The following is a 15,714-nucleotide window of genomic DNA, read 5'->3' as shown; positions in this document are numbered from 1 at the left end:
TTAAAAAGAATTTTGTTTTATTTGAACAAAGGCAAACAATCTTTATTATAAAACACGTATCTTTCACCTGTAGTAGAAGAATCTCAAAATCATTTTTATAATCTGATAACAGGTATCACCACAACTAGTCAATGTTCAAAAGTAAAATGGATATTCAGTTACTCACAGGTTAACGATGTTTAAATTTTTTAAACACATAAAATGGGTATTTTCTAAAAATCACTCTGCATTATGATTATGAGACTGTTTTCAGAGGAAAACTCAACTACCACAAGTTTTCCAGAGCAGAAAAATCACAACTAGCCCTGAACAAGAACAGTTACACTAGAAATCCAGAAATTCTGCCAAATACTTCTGTCAGTTTTATGTACAAGTTAAAAAAAAAAATTCTAATTCCGGCATTACCGCCGCCAAGAAGAGGTAATATGAAGACAAGTAACTCTTGTTTATGCTCTTTGATGCTGCTTTTCTTTGGTTTAAAATGTACATGAAACATCTCATTTGCTACTTCATATTGCTATCTGTGTGTACTGCAGTATGCTTAATGTTAGGCACTTAAAAATGCTCCAATATGTTTGACACCCCATGCAGCACATGGGTACATGTACTCCCTACCTAGTACTCAGAGAAGGAAATCAGATGCTCTTCCAGAGAAAGTTTTGTGTTTATTCAAAAGGCATACACCTCCACTGACTTCATTATGTCTTTAAATGCTCAATTTCATGGAACTTATAAATTAAGGGACCTCTTACTGTTTCAATAATATTACAAGCAATACTCATTGGTGTACATTGTAATTCAAAGGGCTTATACAAATCCCTAAACCATTTAACCCCCTGAGAAAAGGTTTAAATGGTGTTCCATGGAATCTCACCCACTGGGAAGGAAAACACTGAGGCATCCTGGACAGAAAGTGTCTTGAAAAACACATTAAAGCTTTGAAAACTCTTTCTCATCAGAATGCACAAATGCAAAATAATCTATCCTATATCCAAAACAATCCAAACTGTAACAACAATAGCTGGAATTTTAAATTTAAGAAACACTGTCATTAAATGCACATTATGAAAACAATTTGCAAATCTGAAAAGGCAATTGTCATCTATATTTCACATATATATATTAATATAACAATACTGTTATATTAAAGTTGCTTTTAAGGTAGAAAGAACTATATGTATGTAACTTTCTGACACCAAAACTGTCCATAAAAAGCCTGGACTCTTTGAAATGTTTTAATTTTTAGTGTCTTTCCTCAAAGGGTATGTACATTTAATCTGACCAGGAATGAAAAATATGCTGTATTAAAATGAAATAAAGTACAAATAATTTTTAGTCTAAATGTTAACTGAGGTCTGTGATTAAAGTCTAAGGAAAATTTTGTCAGCTATCCTGTTATAGAAGAATCCACACACAGTCATAACTGGATTGTAACATCTAACCAGGCACTTTTTAAAGAACTTGTTAGTTTAAAATCAAGGATAAAAATGGGGTTTGTATACCGTCTGATGTTTCAAAAAGGCACAAATCACTAGTATGCCCCTCTACTTTGTCATGTACAAAAAAATTTCACTCAGCTTAAAAAAAAAAAAAATCCAAAAACTTGTATGGGTTATGATCACTACAAATTTCAGGATGACAACAAAAAGTGTCTTTGCTAAAATGAAAGCTCCAGGCTTTGTTTGAATTCTCAACACAGCAAACTAACTGTCTGATTGCAAACTTGCAATTCATTGCTAAAGCAAAAGCCATAAAATAAACTGCAGTGCACAACTTCTGTGTGATTCTAAGACTTATTAATGCTGATATGAGAGGTGATTTATTTGGCTTTGTGGTGTTTTGCATTTGTTTGCTTTGTAGTTTTTTAGTAAAACCTTCCCCTTCTGACAGAATACTGTTAAACACAGAAAAAAAAATTGCTACTCTCTACTATTGTCAATCTTTCAGACACAGTAAAAAACCTCAACATACAAGAGTTCTAGAGCAAGTCATCAATCTGAAAAATGTTATACATCAGTAATAAGGCATCCACTTTACAGCTATTTGAACAAAAAAGGAAGCATTTCCCAAAATACGTATTTTGTATCTGTGTAAACAAAGCTCATATGTATTGCTTTCATTCATTTCAAAAATATACACCCACATGGACTGAAAATTATCTTGATGCTATGAATTTTAGATTACTGTAATTTATGCAGCTGTAATCTGAAGATACAAAATCCAAATATTTTTGAACTTAAAATTTTGAAACATGTTGAAAATTTTAATCATGCTTATGTGAAAAGAAAGCTAAAAATACACCCCAAATTTTATGCCATTTCATTGAACAAAGGAGAAAGCACTATGAAAATAAACATTCATCTGGTTTCCTAACAATAAATACAAAGACAGTTATTATAAGATACTGCAACACAGGAAATATTACTATATTGACCTTAGTGTTCAATCAGTAGTTTTTTAAATCTTTCCTCATTGACATCTGAATCTTCTACCTTGTCAGCTGTCCAACAACTTTTAAGAGGGTTTTGTTTTCTTGCTTCAATTGTTCATTTTCGTCTTCTACGTCATCTAGATCCTGTACAAGAAAAAAGAAAAATAAACACTTCTCAGGATGGAAATACAAATTCTCAATTAGTAGCAGCAGAAATTTAGTATCTTAGCTCTGAAATGAGGAAGCTAGGACCAGGCAGAATTAGTGTAACAGTAGGTACCCTTAGAACTGTTAAACCAGCCTGTTTCAAAGTGTTACTGTAATTACAAAACATTAATATTATATTCCTAAGCACCTTAAATAGAAACGTGTTCAAATCAAAGCTGTATCAGGAATGAATGCATAAAGAAACCAAAATAGAATGGGGGATTAATACAGGGAGTGTATTAATCAGCTCCTGTTCCTGTTCCCCGATTGCTTGTCTGCAGCTATGGCTCCCGTGTACACACATCACTGATTATTACTGCACAAAATCCTGTTTTGTGTATCAAGTATCAAAATTTTCAGAAAAAGACATGCCAGTTCACTTTTTTTTCTGTGGGAAAAAAAAAAATAAAAATGGACTTTGTACCTTCTGCTTGAAGTACTACAGGAAGAACAGACAGCATGCACAGAGTAGTAATGGGTGCTCAAATAGATTGCTTTCACAGTGTTTGCAAATGTGTTTGACACACACAAATGTTTGGGTCTTTTCCACTAATTACCATTTTTGTCCAGTTCCCATTTCCCTTCTTCATGCCTAACAAGTTTTTTTAAGCCCTTAAAGTGAAAATCATTAATAATGACTGCTTAATACAAACATTACTTCAATAAATGTAATTTTCGTGTACAAAAATCTCATGCAAGAAACAGAATGTGAACTAGAAAAGAATGAAGAAACAGAAGAGTGATGTCAAGGACAGGATTTTAAGGAGAAAAATGAAAGGTGGGCAAAGGAAAACAAACTAGAATTCTCACTGGAGATCCTATGTGTTTTTTCATTCAAGTCTGCCAAACTGTCCTCTTGCCTTAAGCAGTAAAGAGAAGATTTTTCTCTCTCTTGGCCCTTTAAGTTGTTATGCAGTGTTTGACATACCAAGCCCAGGTTCTTATTTCTTTCTCAGTGAGATCATTCCAGAAGTGCACAATAGGGATCATCTGTTCTATTGGTATGATGATTTTTAAAAGCCTCTTCAGTTTGCCAAGCTAAAATCCACACCTCAATACTTTGCAATCCCTTTATTGTTTCTAGAGTGGAATCAAGAAATCCCTAGCAGAAATTTCTCTTTGCCTCACAGAAGTAAAGCTGCATCACGGTATGAATCAATTCCAGGAAAAGCATTTGACCACTCCAACATAACAGACACAAGTGACTTAAATACCTAAACAGGGTAAGGTTTGGCAGATAGATGCTATAAATACAATTTAGTATAAACAAATACACTTTATAATCTCTTTTGTGCAATTTAGATTAATAATCAGATAGATGGAAGGGACAACACATTTTCAATAAAATTATTTCTTTTTAGTTTGGTAAACATAAAACTTGTATTATAATGTTCAAACTTGTTGATCGAGCCACCAGATATCTCAATTACAGCTTACCTAAAAACCTCCTGTTTAAAATTCTAGTATAATTGACTCAAAATAAAATATTAAAAGTTTGTGAAATGCTTATGCTGCAAAAATAACATTCCAGAAATTACTACATGTAAAATTTTCTTGAATATAAGCCAGGAAAAATAACTGCTGCACTTTAAGAAACAATGGGTTGAGAGATGGAGGGGATACTGCCACTCTGAAATTTCAAGTTTGTTATTCAAAATTACAACACTAATTTATGCTTATTAGCAAAAAAAAAGATGCAGTAGCAGGAAAGCTTGAATTTCACATACCAAAAGAACTGATAAATACAAAATTGACATTAACTGGACTGTAAATCCTCACTGACAGACTCTCTCCAAACACACTTTCAACTACACTGACATCTTAGTAAGGTCAGAGATGACTGAGCGTAAACTAATTGACAGCTGAAATTTGCCTACAAAGTATTCAAATATTTTGAGATGCCTTTCAGACATTTAAGGTTTTTATGAAGCAATTGCCCCTTTCTTACAAAGAACATGGCAGACATACTTTTAATGTCTAAATACTGGAATGAGAGGATGCCATTTATAGGAGAAAGCCTTTTCTGTTCCTCAGTATAAATGCAACTCATATTCTTTAAGCATCTCTCTGATGTACTGACTGAGCTCAGTAAAATGATCATGTCACATTAAATAAATACACTCACTTAAAATGAGAAAAATTCTACCAAAAGTTCTCATGATTCTTGGAAAAAGTTTTTCAAATGCAAAACAAGGTCTTTGCCAATTAGGGATGCATCTGTGGTTATGAACTAAAATTTCTAGAAAGAGCATTTTGCCAAATACGGACTGAGCAGTCAGAAAGATACCCTAGATAACTTCTTAAAAGGTCATTTTATTGTGTATCTGATGTGATACTCTTCCCATACCTGCACATGCTAACAATCAATAACTGTATATTTTGATTAACAGAAAAGCTGAAGGAGAACCCTGAATGTGTAGATGGTCAAATCTGGAGACCCCTATTTAGGCTGCCTACCAGCAACATCTTTCAAGACAACCTCTGCACAGACTCACTAAATAAAGTTCAGTCCTCAGGACTTCTTTTATCTGAACAGAAGGCTGAAGATTGAAGCTGTTCTTCCATGGAAATCATCCAAAACTGGTGCTAAGCCTACAGAGGGACACTCCATCAGATGGATGTCCAAGTGCTGGCTCTCATGTTTTCAGTTATGATAATAAACCTGAAGCAAATACAACTGACATATTAATTTCCATAACCTTCTATCATGAGAATGATGTGATATTTCTGCAGCTTTTCTTAATTTTTTAAACATTTTCTCTTTCTGAATCCATATAGATAGCCAATATAGAAGCAATCAAATTCAAGAGTTAATAAACAGGAAAGTAAAACTGCATTTGTGTTAATGGAAGCATCACTGGAGACATGAGTTCAAGAAGACAGGTAACTATGCTGGTCATAAAATCAAAAGGCAGCCAATTCATCGTTCAGAAAAGCCTAAAAGAAAAGACATAAATAACTTGTACTCTATTGAGCAAACAAATGCTGACCTGATGGACCAAAAAAATCCCTTCTCTTCCGGGTTTAAAAGTATCTACCTAGGGAGCACCAATAAGATGGCTTTGTAGATCTTATGGAAAGGTAAAATTTTAGTCAATATAAAACAAAGTTGGTTTTGGAATTACTTTATTCAGTTTATGTATTCTTCCATACAACAAACAGAAATTGCTCTTGTACTTAACAGAGGCAATGCACAGACTTTACTGTGGATGTTCAAAGACAGTTTCTAGTTGAGACACTTGATGGATTTCATTTAGGACATCATACTTCAAGTATAGCCAAAAAAAAATAACATTGCTTGTGGAATATCAAACCTCTCAGAAAGCTGTGGTCCTAAACCCCAAGATTTCAGTCATTTAGGTTCTTTCAATTTGTTCTTTCCAACCTTTGAGTGAGGAAGTCAGATGTGACCAACAGTATTAAATAACTCTGCCATCCATTATGCAGAAGGAATGAACACCTGACTCAACTGTAATAAGGCCAATAATCTTAGATGTGACAGATTCTTTGCAGAATGAAAGAACTGTATGAAGAGCAATGCCTCAGTTAAAACAGAAATCTCTCTAAAAACAACACCACCTCATTTATCCTACAGATCAACTTTATATATATAAATATATATATTTCTTTTTTAAATATATATATTTAAATATATATATAAATATAAAAGCCAAAATACATGTTTCAGAATAATCTCATCTCTTTTAATTTTCTAGGTTAGTTTGCAAACTTCTGAATGCTGTCCTCCTTTGCTACTAATGAAGAGCTGCAAAATGTAGGTCTGACACTCTTCATGCCTCCCTTCACTGATGGATTCACCAGAGCCCTATCTGCACTGGGCTAGAAGAGAGGCATGTAACTCTAGTACATCAGGACTCCACACCTCAGCCAGGAAGTGCAGGATGAGGTCAATAATCCACCCTATGAAAGAATTCCTGTTTGCCCTTAAAACTGGTGCAGCTTTTTTTTAATCAACTTTAAAACTTCTCACCCTGTCCCATTTCCAAGCATGTCTCACTCTTCTAATCCCTCTTCCCCTGCTTTCACACCGTGCCTGGTGATGTTACCTCATGTCTCCTGCCCTCTGTCTTATTCTGCCTTTTCTTGGGATCAACAATAAAGAGTGTATTTGTCAAAATATAAAGAGCTTTTGGTTTTATAACCTTGCTTTATAAACACTTATAAAAACAAGGAATTGACCAGACTTAAGGAAGTTAATAATGACAAATACAAGTCACCTTAGAAAGAAAATACAACTTACTGATACACCTCTTGATAAGCTACACAAATACCAAAAATCCCCCAATTAATTATTTTCTGACCTTGCCCAATGGATGTCACCTGAAGAATACAACAGAGAATGTAGACACTTATTTCCTACTTATAAAGCCATGTAAGAAAGTATTTGCTTACTCTGTTTAATAAATCAATTTCTTCTTTCAGCTTTCCAATTAGTTCCTCTTTGTCCTGTGCCATCTTCATTAATCTTGCATTTTCCTGCCTTTCTTTTGCAAGTTCCTATAACCAGAATACAGAATGAAGTTGAAAATGTAAATTTTTGTTTCAAGAGACAGTTCTAAGTCAACATCACTGAAAACAAAGAAAGAAGAACACATACACACACACATTTATCTAAAATTCCTTTCCTACAGTAAGTCAAACCATCTTCAAGTCCTTTTACATTTCAAGGAACTAAAGAATCATCCAAGAATATTTTACAACAGCAAATCTGTTTGGTATCTGATTCAAGTGAAAATGTTTTAATTTATATTTAACTTAAGCTTGAACACAGAATTGGACAGGGGCCCAAAACAGAAGAAGTAAATGTAAAGGATCAGCTCCCAAATCATTGTTGGTTGGCTTTTTAATAATGCCATTAACAAGAAATGAAGACTCACTTTTAAATCTGTGGGCCTGAATGTAAGAAAGAATGAAAATGTTGATTAGGAAAGAAGGTGCTTAAATCTTCTATTTTTTTTTTTTTACTGGCAATTAAAGTATTTCAGAAAGAAGATGATTTAGAAGGGAGGATTATGGTTTACTTCACTCAAATGAAGGTTCCTCAAGTCTTAAATCAAAACCAGCAATTTCTTCAAAATACATGTCATTTTCCCCCTTTCCATAAAAGGCCTATTCAAATTGTGTAACTTACTAACTTTCACCCATAGGATTCAAGAATATTTGTGAAGTTCCCCACAAAAAATCCACTTCAGAGGAAGACAGAGAAGCCAGTAATAGATTACACAGATGAAATTCTTTAGCAAAATACTGGCTTAGGCAAAAAGCTCAGCTTTAACATTATTACATTCTCCCAAAACTGTTTTTATTAAATCAGTAGGAAACAATGCAAACCATTTTAAATATGTGTTTTGAATGTTTACAACTCTAACAAACAACTAGATAGCAATTAAATTTTACAATATTTTGGAATACTAAAAAAACCAAACCAACAAGTAGATCAGAAACCAGCTTGTAACCTTGTGAACAGCCAGTGGGCTCCTTCTTCCCCCAAGGTATTTGCTCTGAGTTGGTGTGTCACGAGGTACATAGGAGAAGCACACAGAGCACTGCTGGCTCTCCAAGTGTATTATCTTTGCCTTAACTATTTCTCACTTATGTACCAACTGAAAACTAAACATCTGTGACTTGAAAGTTCACATTCTTCCCAGTCAGTCTGACTCTTTATAAGTTTTTGTAGACATAACTATCTGTACTTCAAGCATTTTGCATCATTTCTATGTATTTTACCTGCAAATTTCCCCACGGAGTTTCAAAAGTACTTTATTTCAGATGTATTCCATAGAAAGGTTAGTTGGTGCTTACCCTTTCAAGTTCCTCAATCCTCTTCTCCAAAGAGTTACTTGGTAGAGAACTGCCAGAAGAATTTGCATCTCTGCTGTATCTGCCATAAGCTGTCCTCTCTGGTCGGGAGTATCTGTTTGGAGCATCGTCCTCTGGGGCATTAGCTGTACTGTGAGGGCCAGAGCAAAGCAGACACCTTTAACCAAATGGAAATGAGAGCAGACACAGAAGAGCTTTCCAAAGCAGTCAGTAGGTCAGTCTAATAAGCTGCAGAGAACATATTCCACAGTTCTTGTGAGGCTGAGAACTCACTAAATTCACTATATCAGGGATTCAAATACTTGGATAATGCAGCTTTCATCACATGGGTAATACACTATAAACACATACTTATCCTATTTTTCAATTTCATTAACTATGCACATTAAAAACCAAGTTAATTCTTTTTTTTAAATTTATTTCAAGAACTAAAGTGCCACTCCAGAGTTTAAACCAAGAATCTTTTTAACTAGATGAAAACATAAGGGATGAAAAAACAAGTACAGGTCCAAAACGTAAGAAGAATATTGACTAACGTTTCAGAACTGTGGATTTGGCCTGTAAGGGAATGGAAAGTAAACTGAAGTGAGAAAGTGATGTGACCCAACAAACCAATTTTATGCCATCTCCAGATATTTTACTTCAGAACTTTGGTACAGAGAAGTTTGTCAGAGCTCCGTTGGCTGATGCTCACTCCTTAAGTGGTCCCTTGGGACCACTTGGTCTAGATTTATTAAAAACCAGTCATGGAATCAACAGATAAGCACTGCAACTGCACATAAGCTAGTTTATTTGAAAAGCATGCTGGTTCTCCATTACTACTGGCAAGTAAAAAACCAGTACTAATTCAAAAACATGTATGACAAGTCAAGCATTTTCAGTCACAAAACTAACAGTGTCCTCCCATTTTCTTCCTAAACAGTAACGTTACTCACCTTCAATGAAGACTCTAATGAATAAATAAGAACAACAGAACAGAGTGCCCTGAGAGCAGGCAAAGAGACTCTCCCTTTCCAATTCACCAAAATTACTTAGACTTAGAAGATACAGACAAACTGCCACGACAAAACCAAAAATCCAAGATACTCAAAGGCCACCTGGAGATGTTCCTCAATAATCAGCTCTGGGTGGCCCTGCTTGAGCAGGGGACTGGATGAGATTTCCCCCAGAGGTCCCTTCCAACGTCAACCAGCCTGTGATTCTGCAAAATCACACAGCTGAAGTATGTATACACTGGTGTTCTAGACCACTTAGGAAAAGAATGAAAAGCACTATGAGCATCCCTACATTTCCTTTAAAACACAGAGGAGTATATGATTAATGTGTTCATTTAACAATTTTGCATTTCATAACTCTAGAAAAACCCTGCTGACAACATGCAGATTTAGATGGATACAGTGCAAATCAAAAGCAGGAGTATCTGGCAAAGGGATGTCTTTTCGTGGATATAAATATTCTTTTGCTCCAGTATGTGTGAAGTTTCCAAGACACACTGACACAATTGTAAGGAATTTTGTAGCTTAATGTTATTACCATATTTAGCACTGTTTATTCTTCATCCAGAAGGATTTTTTATAAAACATTTCTAGGACCGGATATGCATGTTGCAACACAAGACAAATATTTAAACTTAACTCTATAAATTCTAGATTATTGAGTTTCCTAAAAGACATGTAGTTTCGTGCTGTAAATATCTCAAGGAGAGACCACACAAAAAAAGGACTTGACTTTTCACCATTTAAAAATGAATACTTTTGCCACCATACTGGAGTATTTAAACTCAGCTCCAGTGAGTGATATTTGGCAGAAGCTCCTACACAAAGGTGAGAAGAAAGAATACCAGGATAGGAAGAGTTTCATTATAAAGAAAATGCTTTAATTTTTAGGGGTTTTCTTCCTGACACTCACACTTGAATTTCCTCACTTATTCCACTGGGCAGCAGACCCTACTGAACACATTCCTTCTCATTGTAGGAAAGTACAAAGAACATATGACGGAGGCTTCTAAGAAATGGGATTTAAAAAAAAAAATTCAAGAAGGCATCAGTCCAAAAGCTAATACAAGGAATAGAACAGATAAAAAGTTCATTATTTTGGGTGTTACAACCAATGGCTAGTACACAGCAATGGCAAAAAAAGTACTACCCATGACACAAAAGAAACATCTTTCACAAAGAATGGAACTTAAGTCTTCAGATGCAATGTCACTTCATGAGTGTTAAATGAGAAAGAATCACAGAATCAGAATATGCTGAGTTGGAGGGGACCCTTCAGGATCATTTAAGTCCAGCTGTTGGCCCTGGACGCTCCAAGAGTCACATGTGCCTGAGAGCATTGTTCACTTCCTGAACTCAAGACAGGCTTGGTGCTGTGACCACTGCCCTGAGAAACCAGTTCCAGTGCCCAACTACTCCCTGGCTGGAAAACTTCTTGATACCCAACTTAAACCTCTCCTGACTCAGCTTTATGCCCCTCCCTTGAGTCCTGTCATGGATCACACGTGCCAAGAGATCTGTACCTGACCCTCTCTCTCCCTCGCAAGGAAGCTGTCACTGCAATGAGGCCCCCCCTCAGTCTCCCCTTCTCCAGGCTGAACACACCAAGTGACCTCAGCCATTCCTCAAAGGCCTCCTGCTCCAGTCCCTTCACCATCCTTGTTGCTCTCTTCTGGATGTTCTCCAAGAGCTTAATGTCTGTTTTATATCATGACACCCAAACCTGCCCCCAGCACTCGAGGTGAGGCTGCCCCAGTGCAGAGCAGAGCAGGACAATCCCCTCCCTTGCCTGGCTGGTGATGCTGTGCCTGATGCCCCCCAGGATCCTTTCCACTGGAATGATGACTAGAAAAACAGTATCATTGAACTTGGAGTCTCTTCACTAAGAGGAAACATCTATGAATCATCCCCAACAAAGTCTATTGAAGTATACCTGCAGATTATGCTTATATATAAAAATACACAAATATAAATATATTTTACAATGTGTTTTTCTGGCTACACTTAAAACAATAACAACATAGCAAAATCAGTCTGACTCTTCTTACAGAGAAACAGAAATTTTGATGTTCCTAGTTATTTTCTTTACAATAAAATCAGTTATTCATACAGGGACAGGTTTAAAAGCAAGGTGAAATATCTCTTGCTCCTTCCAATGCTTCTTTGATCCTCTCAAGGTCTTTCTAAAGCACTGTCCACATTGCTATTCCACCCAATGAAAATCACCCTGTCCAAGCTGTATTTCAACTAGGACAGGTTTATTTTTATGCCAGAATCTTATAACTGTACGTGATTTGGAAACTCCTAGTTATTTGTGTCACTATAACCCAGTCAGCTGCTAACAGCTTCTCTGGAAGAAGCAAAGGACAATTATTTCAAAACAGGGCACCTTGGCTTTCTGTTACTTCAGACTGCTTAAACCAAATTTGTGACTCTCAGAGCTGAACTAAGGAAAAGCAGTCTCACCTTATCTACAGCTGCATTCCCTAGGCTCCTTTACTTTTCCTGCCTCCAGCCTTCAGATGAATGGGAAACTCCTCAAACCACGATGCAGCAATCAAGCAGCCAAGCAAAAGGAAGCCACCAACTTGCAGCCACCATGGCTCCCTGAAGCAGCAGCCTGCATGAGCATTGGCCCAAGGGGGAGTGAGGAACTCCAGCCAGAACTTAGACCATCAAAACATTTTGCAGAAATAAACCCTACATGTTTATGCCTTCTCATAACATCGGCAGTGTCTCAAGAAGGGCTACAAAAGTCAAGAAAAACTTCTTAAGAGACACCTGTCTAGAATAAAATGCTCCTATCTGCAAAGCGGTGGTCGTAAGGTAAGAAGCTAATGAGACAATGCTTCCAAAGATAGCCCTCACTGCAAAGCTCCTAAACACAGGCAAGTCTGGACAAAGCATTATGAAACAGTATTTTGCAGCTGTGGTTTTTTTTAATTAGTGAGATCAAGATTAGTATGATGGAAAGTAAACTGTTCTAGTTTAAGTTTTATAATTATCTGAAAACACTGAGCAAGGCAATTTCAGCAGTGTTCAAATTTCAGAGCCCCTCCAATGACTGCTCTGAAGCACCTTCTTTTTTTTATGGTCTCTACTTCCCCATTTATTTTTCAATTCTTACATGAATGATAAACTCAAGTATGATGGAGTCTTTTACAATTACTGCTAAATAGTCTCTACCTCTAGGGTAGGGACGAGGGTTCCACGTTAATGTGCTGTACTATCCTAAAAGAGGGGGCAAAAATCCTCCCTGACATTTTGACTGGAAGCCATAAAACCATACCATACTGTATTCATTTCCACTAGTAAACAAACTTATAAGGGGAATACACTTCTGTACCATGAAGAGATTTTAATCTAGCTCTTTTTGTAAACTAATCCAGTTGATCTGTCTGATTCAAGAACCATGCAAAAATCTTTAAATTTTTTTAAGAATAAACTAAATTGGTTCAAAAACTAGTAGACAGTCTTTAAATTAATCTGATAGAACAAACTTTCTGTGTTTATTAAAATATTTCTATGTCTGCATAAATATCTTGCATTACTGTTACTCGCAAACAAGCCTTTTAGTTTACAAAAGAAACTTAATTCTTGTTTACATGTAGATTAGACTCAAATACTTCAAGAAAGAAAATGCACTTTGTCTTTCTCACGTTTGAGAAATCTTTGTTAACATCAACTATGCTGATACCATCAGACCTTAATCAGAAAACCATTCTTACTAATGGCAATATGGTTAGTACCTAAAATATCTATTCACAAAGCAGTGCAAAAAATGGCAGACCCAGTTTCATAACAGTAGTTTGAAATGGCCAAGACGAGCCATATTACATTAAAAAACCTGTGAGGAAAATGGAAGAATGGGAAGTTGATTTGGGCTATTACAACTTCAGTATACCTAGACATTTAAAACACATGAAGCTCACAGTTAGGACACCTGACTGACCACAGCTCCCAAACACTCTCCTGCAAGTCCTGTGGCCCTCATGTCAGTATGACCTTGCAGATTCTGGTCATGCTTTTAATAGACCTCACAGTACCACTGCAGACCACAGCAAACCAGCACTTTCTCCTGAAAATATTTCATGCACTTAATAATGCAACTACAAAGGAATCCCTCCACAAACTTCTGGGGGAAATGTGAAAATTTCTGAAGTAAATTCAGATGACAGGCTACAATTATAGACTAAGATCCTCATCACAAACTTTTATTTACTTTACAGCACAAAGAGACAGGCTCAGTTTGTCCAAGTCACTAAGCACACAGCAACACACAGAAGCCATCAGAGGTCATTTGTACACATGCTTTCCAGTCAATGGACACTCAGTGAAACAGGTTTCCCAGCAATGTCATATAAATGTTTAGTCACGGATTGGTGCATCCATATAGGGGGGAAAGCAGCCAGTGTAATTCATAGTGTAAAATCTGTGCAATTCCTTAAGTCCTGGAACACACCAAGAAACAATGATTCTGTAAGAACACACATAACTGATCTTCTCTGCTTTTTAATCTCTCTTCTCTTGTCAGATACAGGAGGATGGGTATCTCAGCGCAGAGGCAGAATCACGGAATGGTAGAAGTTGTAGAAGAATCTCTAAGATCATAACATAAAATATGAAAACAGTGAAAGGGAAAGGTATTGCAAGTCCAGAATGGTATCAGTCATCCAGGACTAGAAGTCAGAAAGGACGGATAATGGAGACAAAACAGAAAGGGGGAAAAAAAAAAAAAAAGAAACCACACACACAAAATCAGAAAAATAATTAAGAGAAGACTAGGACCTCAATGATTAAATATAAGGATGTAAGAGAAATGGGGAAGAGAAGGGAAAGAGTGCCTAACTGTGCTAGGAAATGGAAACCAGTGAAGTGAAGAAAAATGCTGAAATGAAAAAGATGCCATGTTTGATAAGGAATAACTGGGGAAGAGTGAGAAGGCAAAAGAGAAAAAGCAGTAGTAAAAATGGAAGAAAGCAACCTGAACATTTCTGGCAAATAACTCAATCTTTCAAAGGGAAAGAGAATCTATTACAGAATCCAACCTTGAAGGAAAATACAGTTTCCTTTTTGCTATCATATGTCTATAAAGTCTACCAACCATCTCTCTCCCACAAACTACTGGCCACTTACTGTTGCAAGTAAATTTCAAATAGGATCTCAAAGTGCTTGTCCCTATGTGAAACATGCTTCACTAAGGAAGTACACCCTGAGGGAGTACACCCAAGACTGTTAAAAGCAAATTAAGCTGAATGTATTTGAGCCTTGAAGCAGCCTATTATCCCAATTCAGCCTTTAGGCATTAGCATTCCAATTCTAGGTGCAATCACAGAATGGCATTTTCCATTTCACAGATTCCCAGAATATTTTGAGTTGGAAGGGACACACAAGGATCACAGAGTCCAACTCTTAAGTGAATGACCAATTCAGGGATTGAATCCACAGCCTTGGTGTTACTAGCACTATGCTCTAACCAACTGACTTTCCAAGGGACTCCTACTGTATTTGGGACTTCAGTGAGATCTGAGTAAGAATTACTGTAGAGGAGGCTGCTTCCTGTAAGACCTTCACCTACTGCAGATGTTGGAAGAAACAAACAAGCCCAGAACAATTCTGGTTCTGACTCCTTCAGCATTCAAACCAGAAAGCAAAACCACTGGCAGTCATACCTTAAGTACCCTCATGGGAAAAATTAGTTCAGGGAGGTAGAAATTTTCAAATACAGTAGAAAATTAATAGATACTATTAACTCCAACCACAGTTGGCATTGTATACCTCAAGGAGACTAAAACCCACTGAGTATTTGTGAGCACTGGGCACTCTGTTGACAGTGGCAAATAATCCTTCACTTTCAATTTGAAGTTCAAGACAGATAGATGGCAACATCCCTAAAATACTGAACAGCAGCTCGCAGCAAGTCAGATTCCTCCTGCATGTGATGCCAGCCCTGACAAAGGAAGTTGACAAAGACTACATCCCACATATAACTAAAGCTGACTGACGGAAGACTGGATAACCAAGTCTTATTTAGCATTTTCTAGCTTTGGAATTTCCTACTTTTGCAACGCTAATCAGTAGAATTAGATTATTTTCAAATAAGTTACCAACACGGTTGTGCAAACTTCTATTTATTACCACCCCACGCACAAGCAAGTTTTTACAAGCGAGTATATACAGCATGCAAGCAGAGATAAGGTTTATGAAAAGCCACAAAAGTATGACACACACCACAAAGTA

At 36.4% G+C, this 15,714-nt stretch overlaps 1 protein-coding gene across 1 annotated transcript in view; it reads right to left on the bottom strand.

Annotated features, from left to right (window-relative positions):
- Positions 1–15,714, bottom strand: part of PAWR (pro-apoptotic WT1 regulator) — a 72,340-nt gene continuing 56,626 nt past the window's right edge. Inside the window, exons 5-7 of the mRNA XM_059846863.1 lie at positions 8,462–8,609; positions 7,052–7,156; positions 1–2,575 (exon numbers count right to left, since the gene is read on the bottom strand). Of these exons, the coding sequence (XP_059702846.1) occupies positions 2,489–2,575; positions 7,052–7,156; positions 8,462–8,609 (340 nt within the window). The 3' untranslated portion in view covers positions 1–2,488. The remainder of the gene's footprint in view (positions 2,576–7,051; positions 7,157–8,461; positions 8,610–15,714) is intronic.

This window comes from Haemorhous mexicanus, chromosome 5 (assembly GCF_027477595.1).
Source record: "Haemorhous mexicanus isolate bHaeMex1 chromosome 5, bHaeMex1.pri, whole genome shotgun sequence".
Classification (NCBI taxonomy): domain Eukaryota; kingdom Metazoa; phylum Chordata; class Aves; order Passeriformes; family Fringillidae; genus Haemorhous; species Haemorhous mexicanus.
This window is presented reverse-complemented; position numbering and strand designations above follow the sequence as displayed.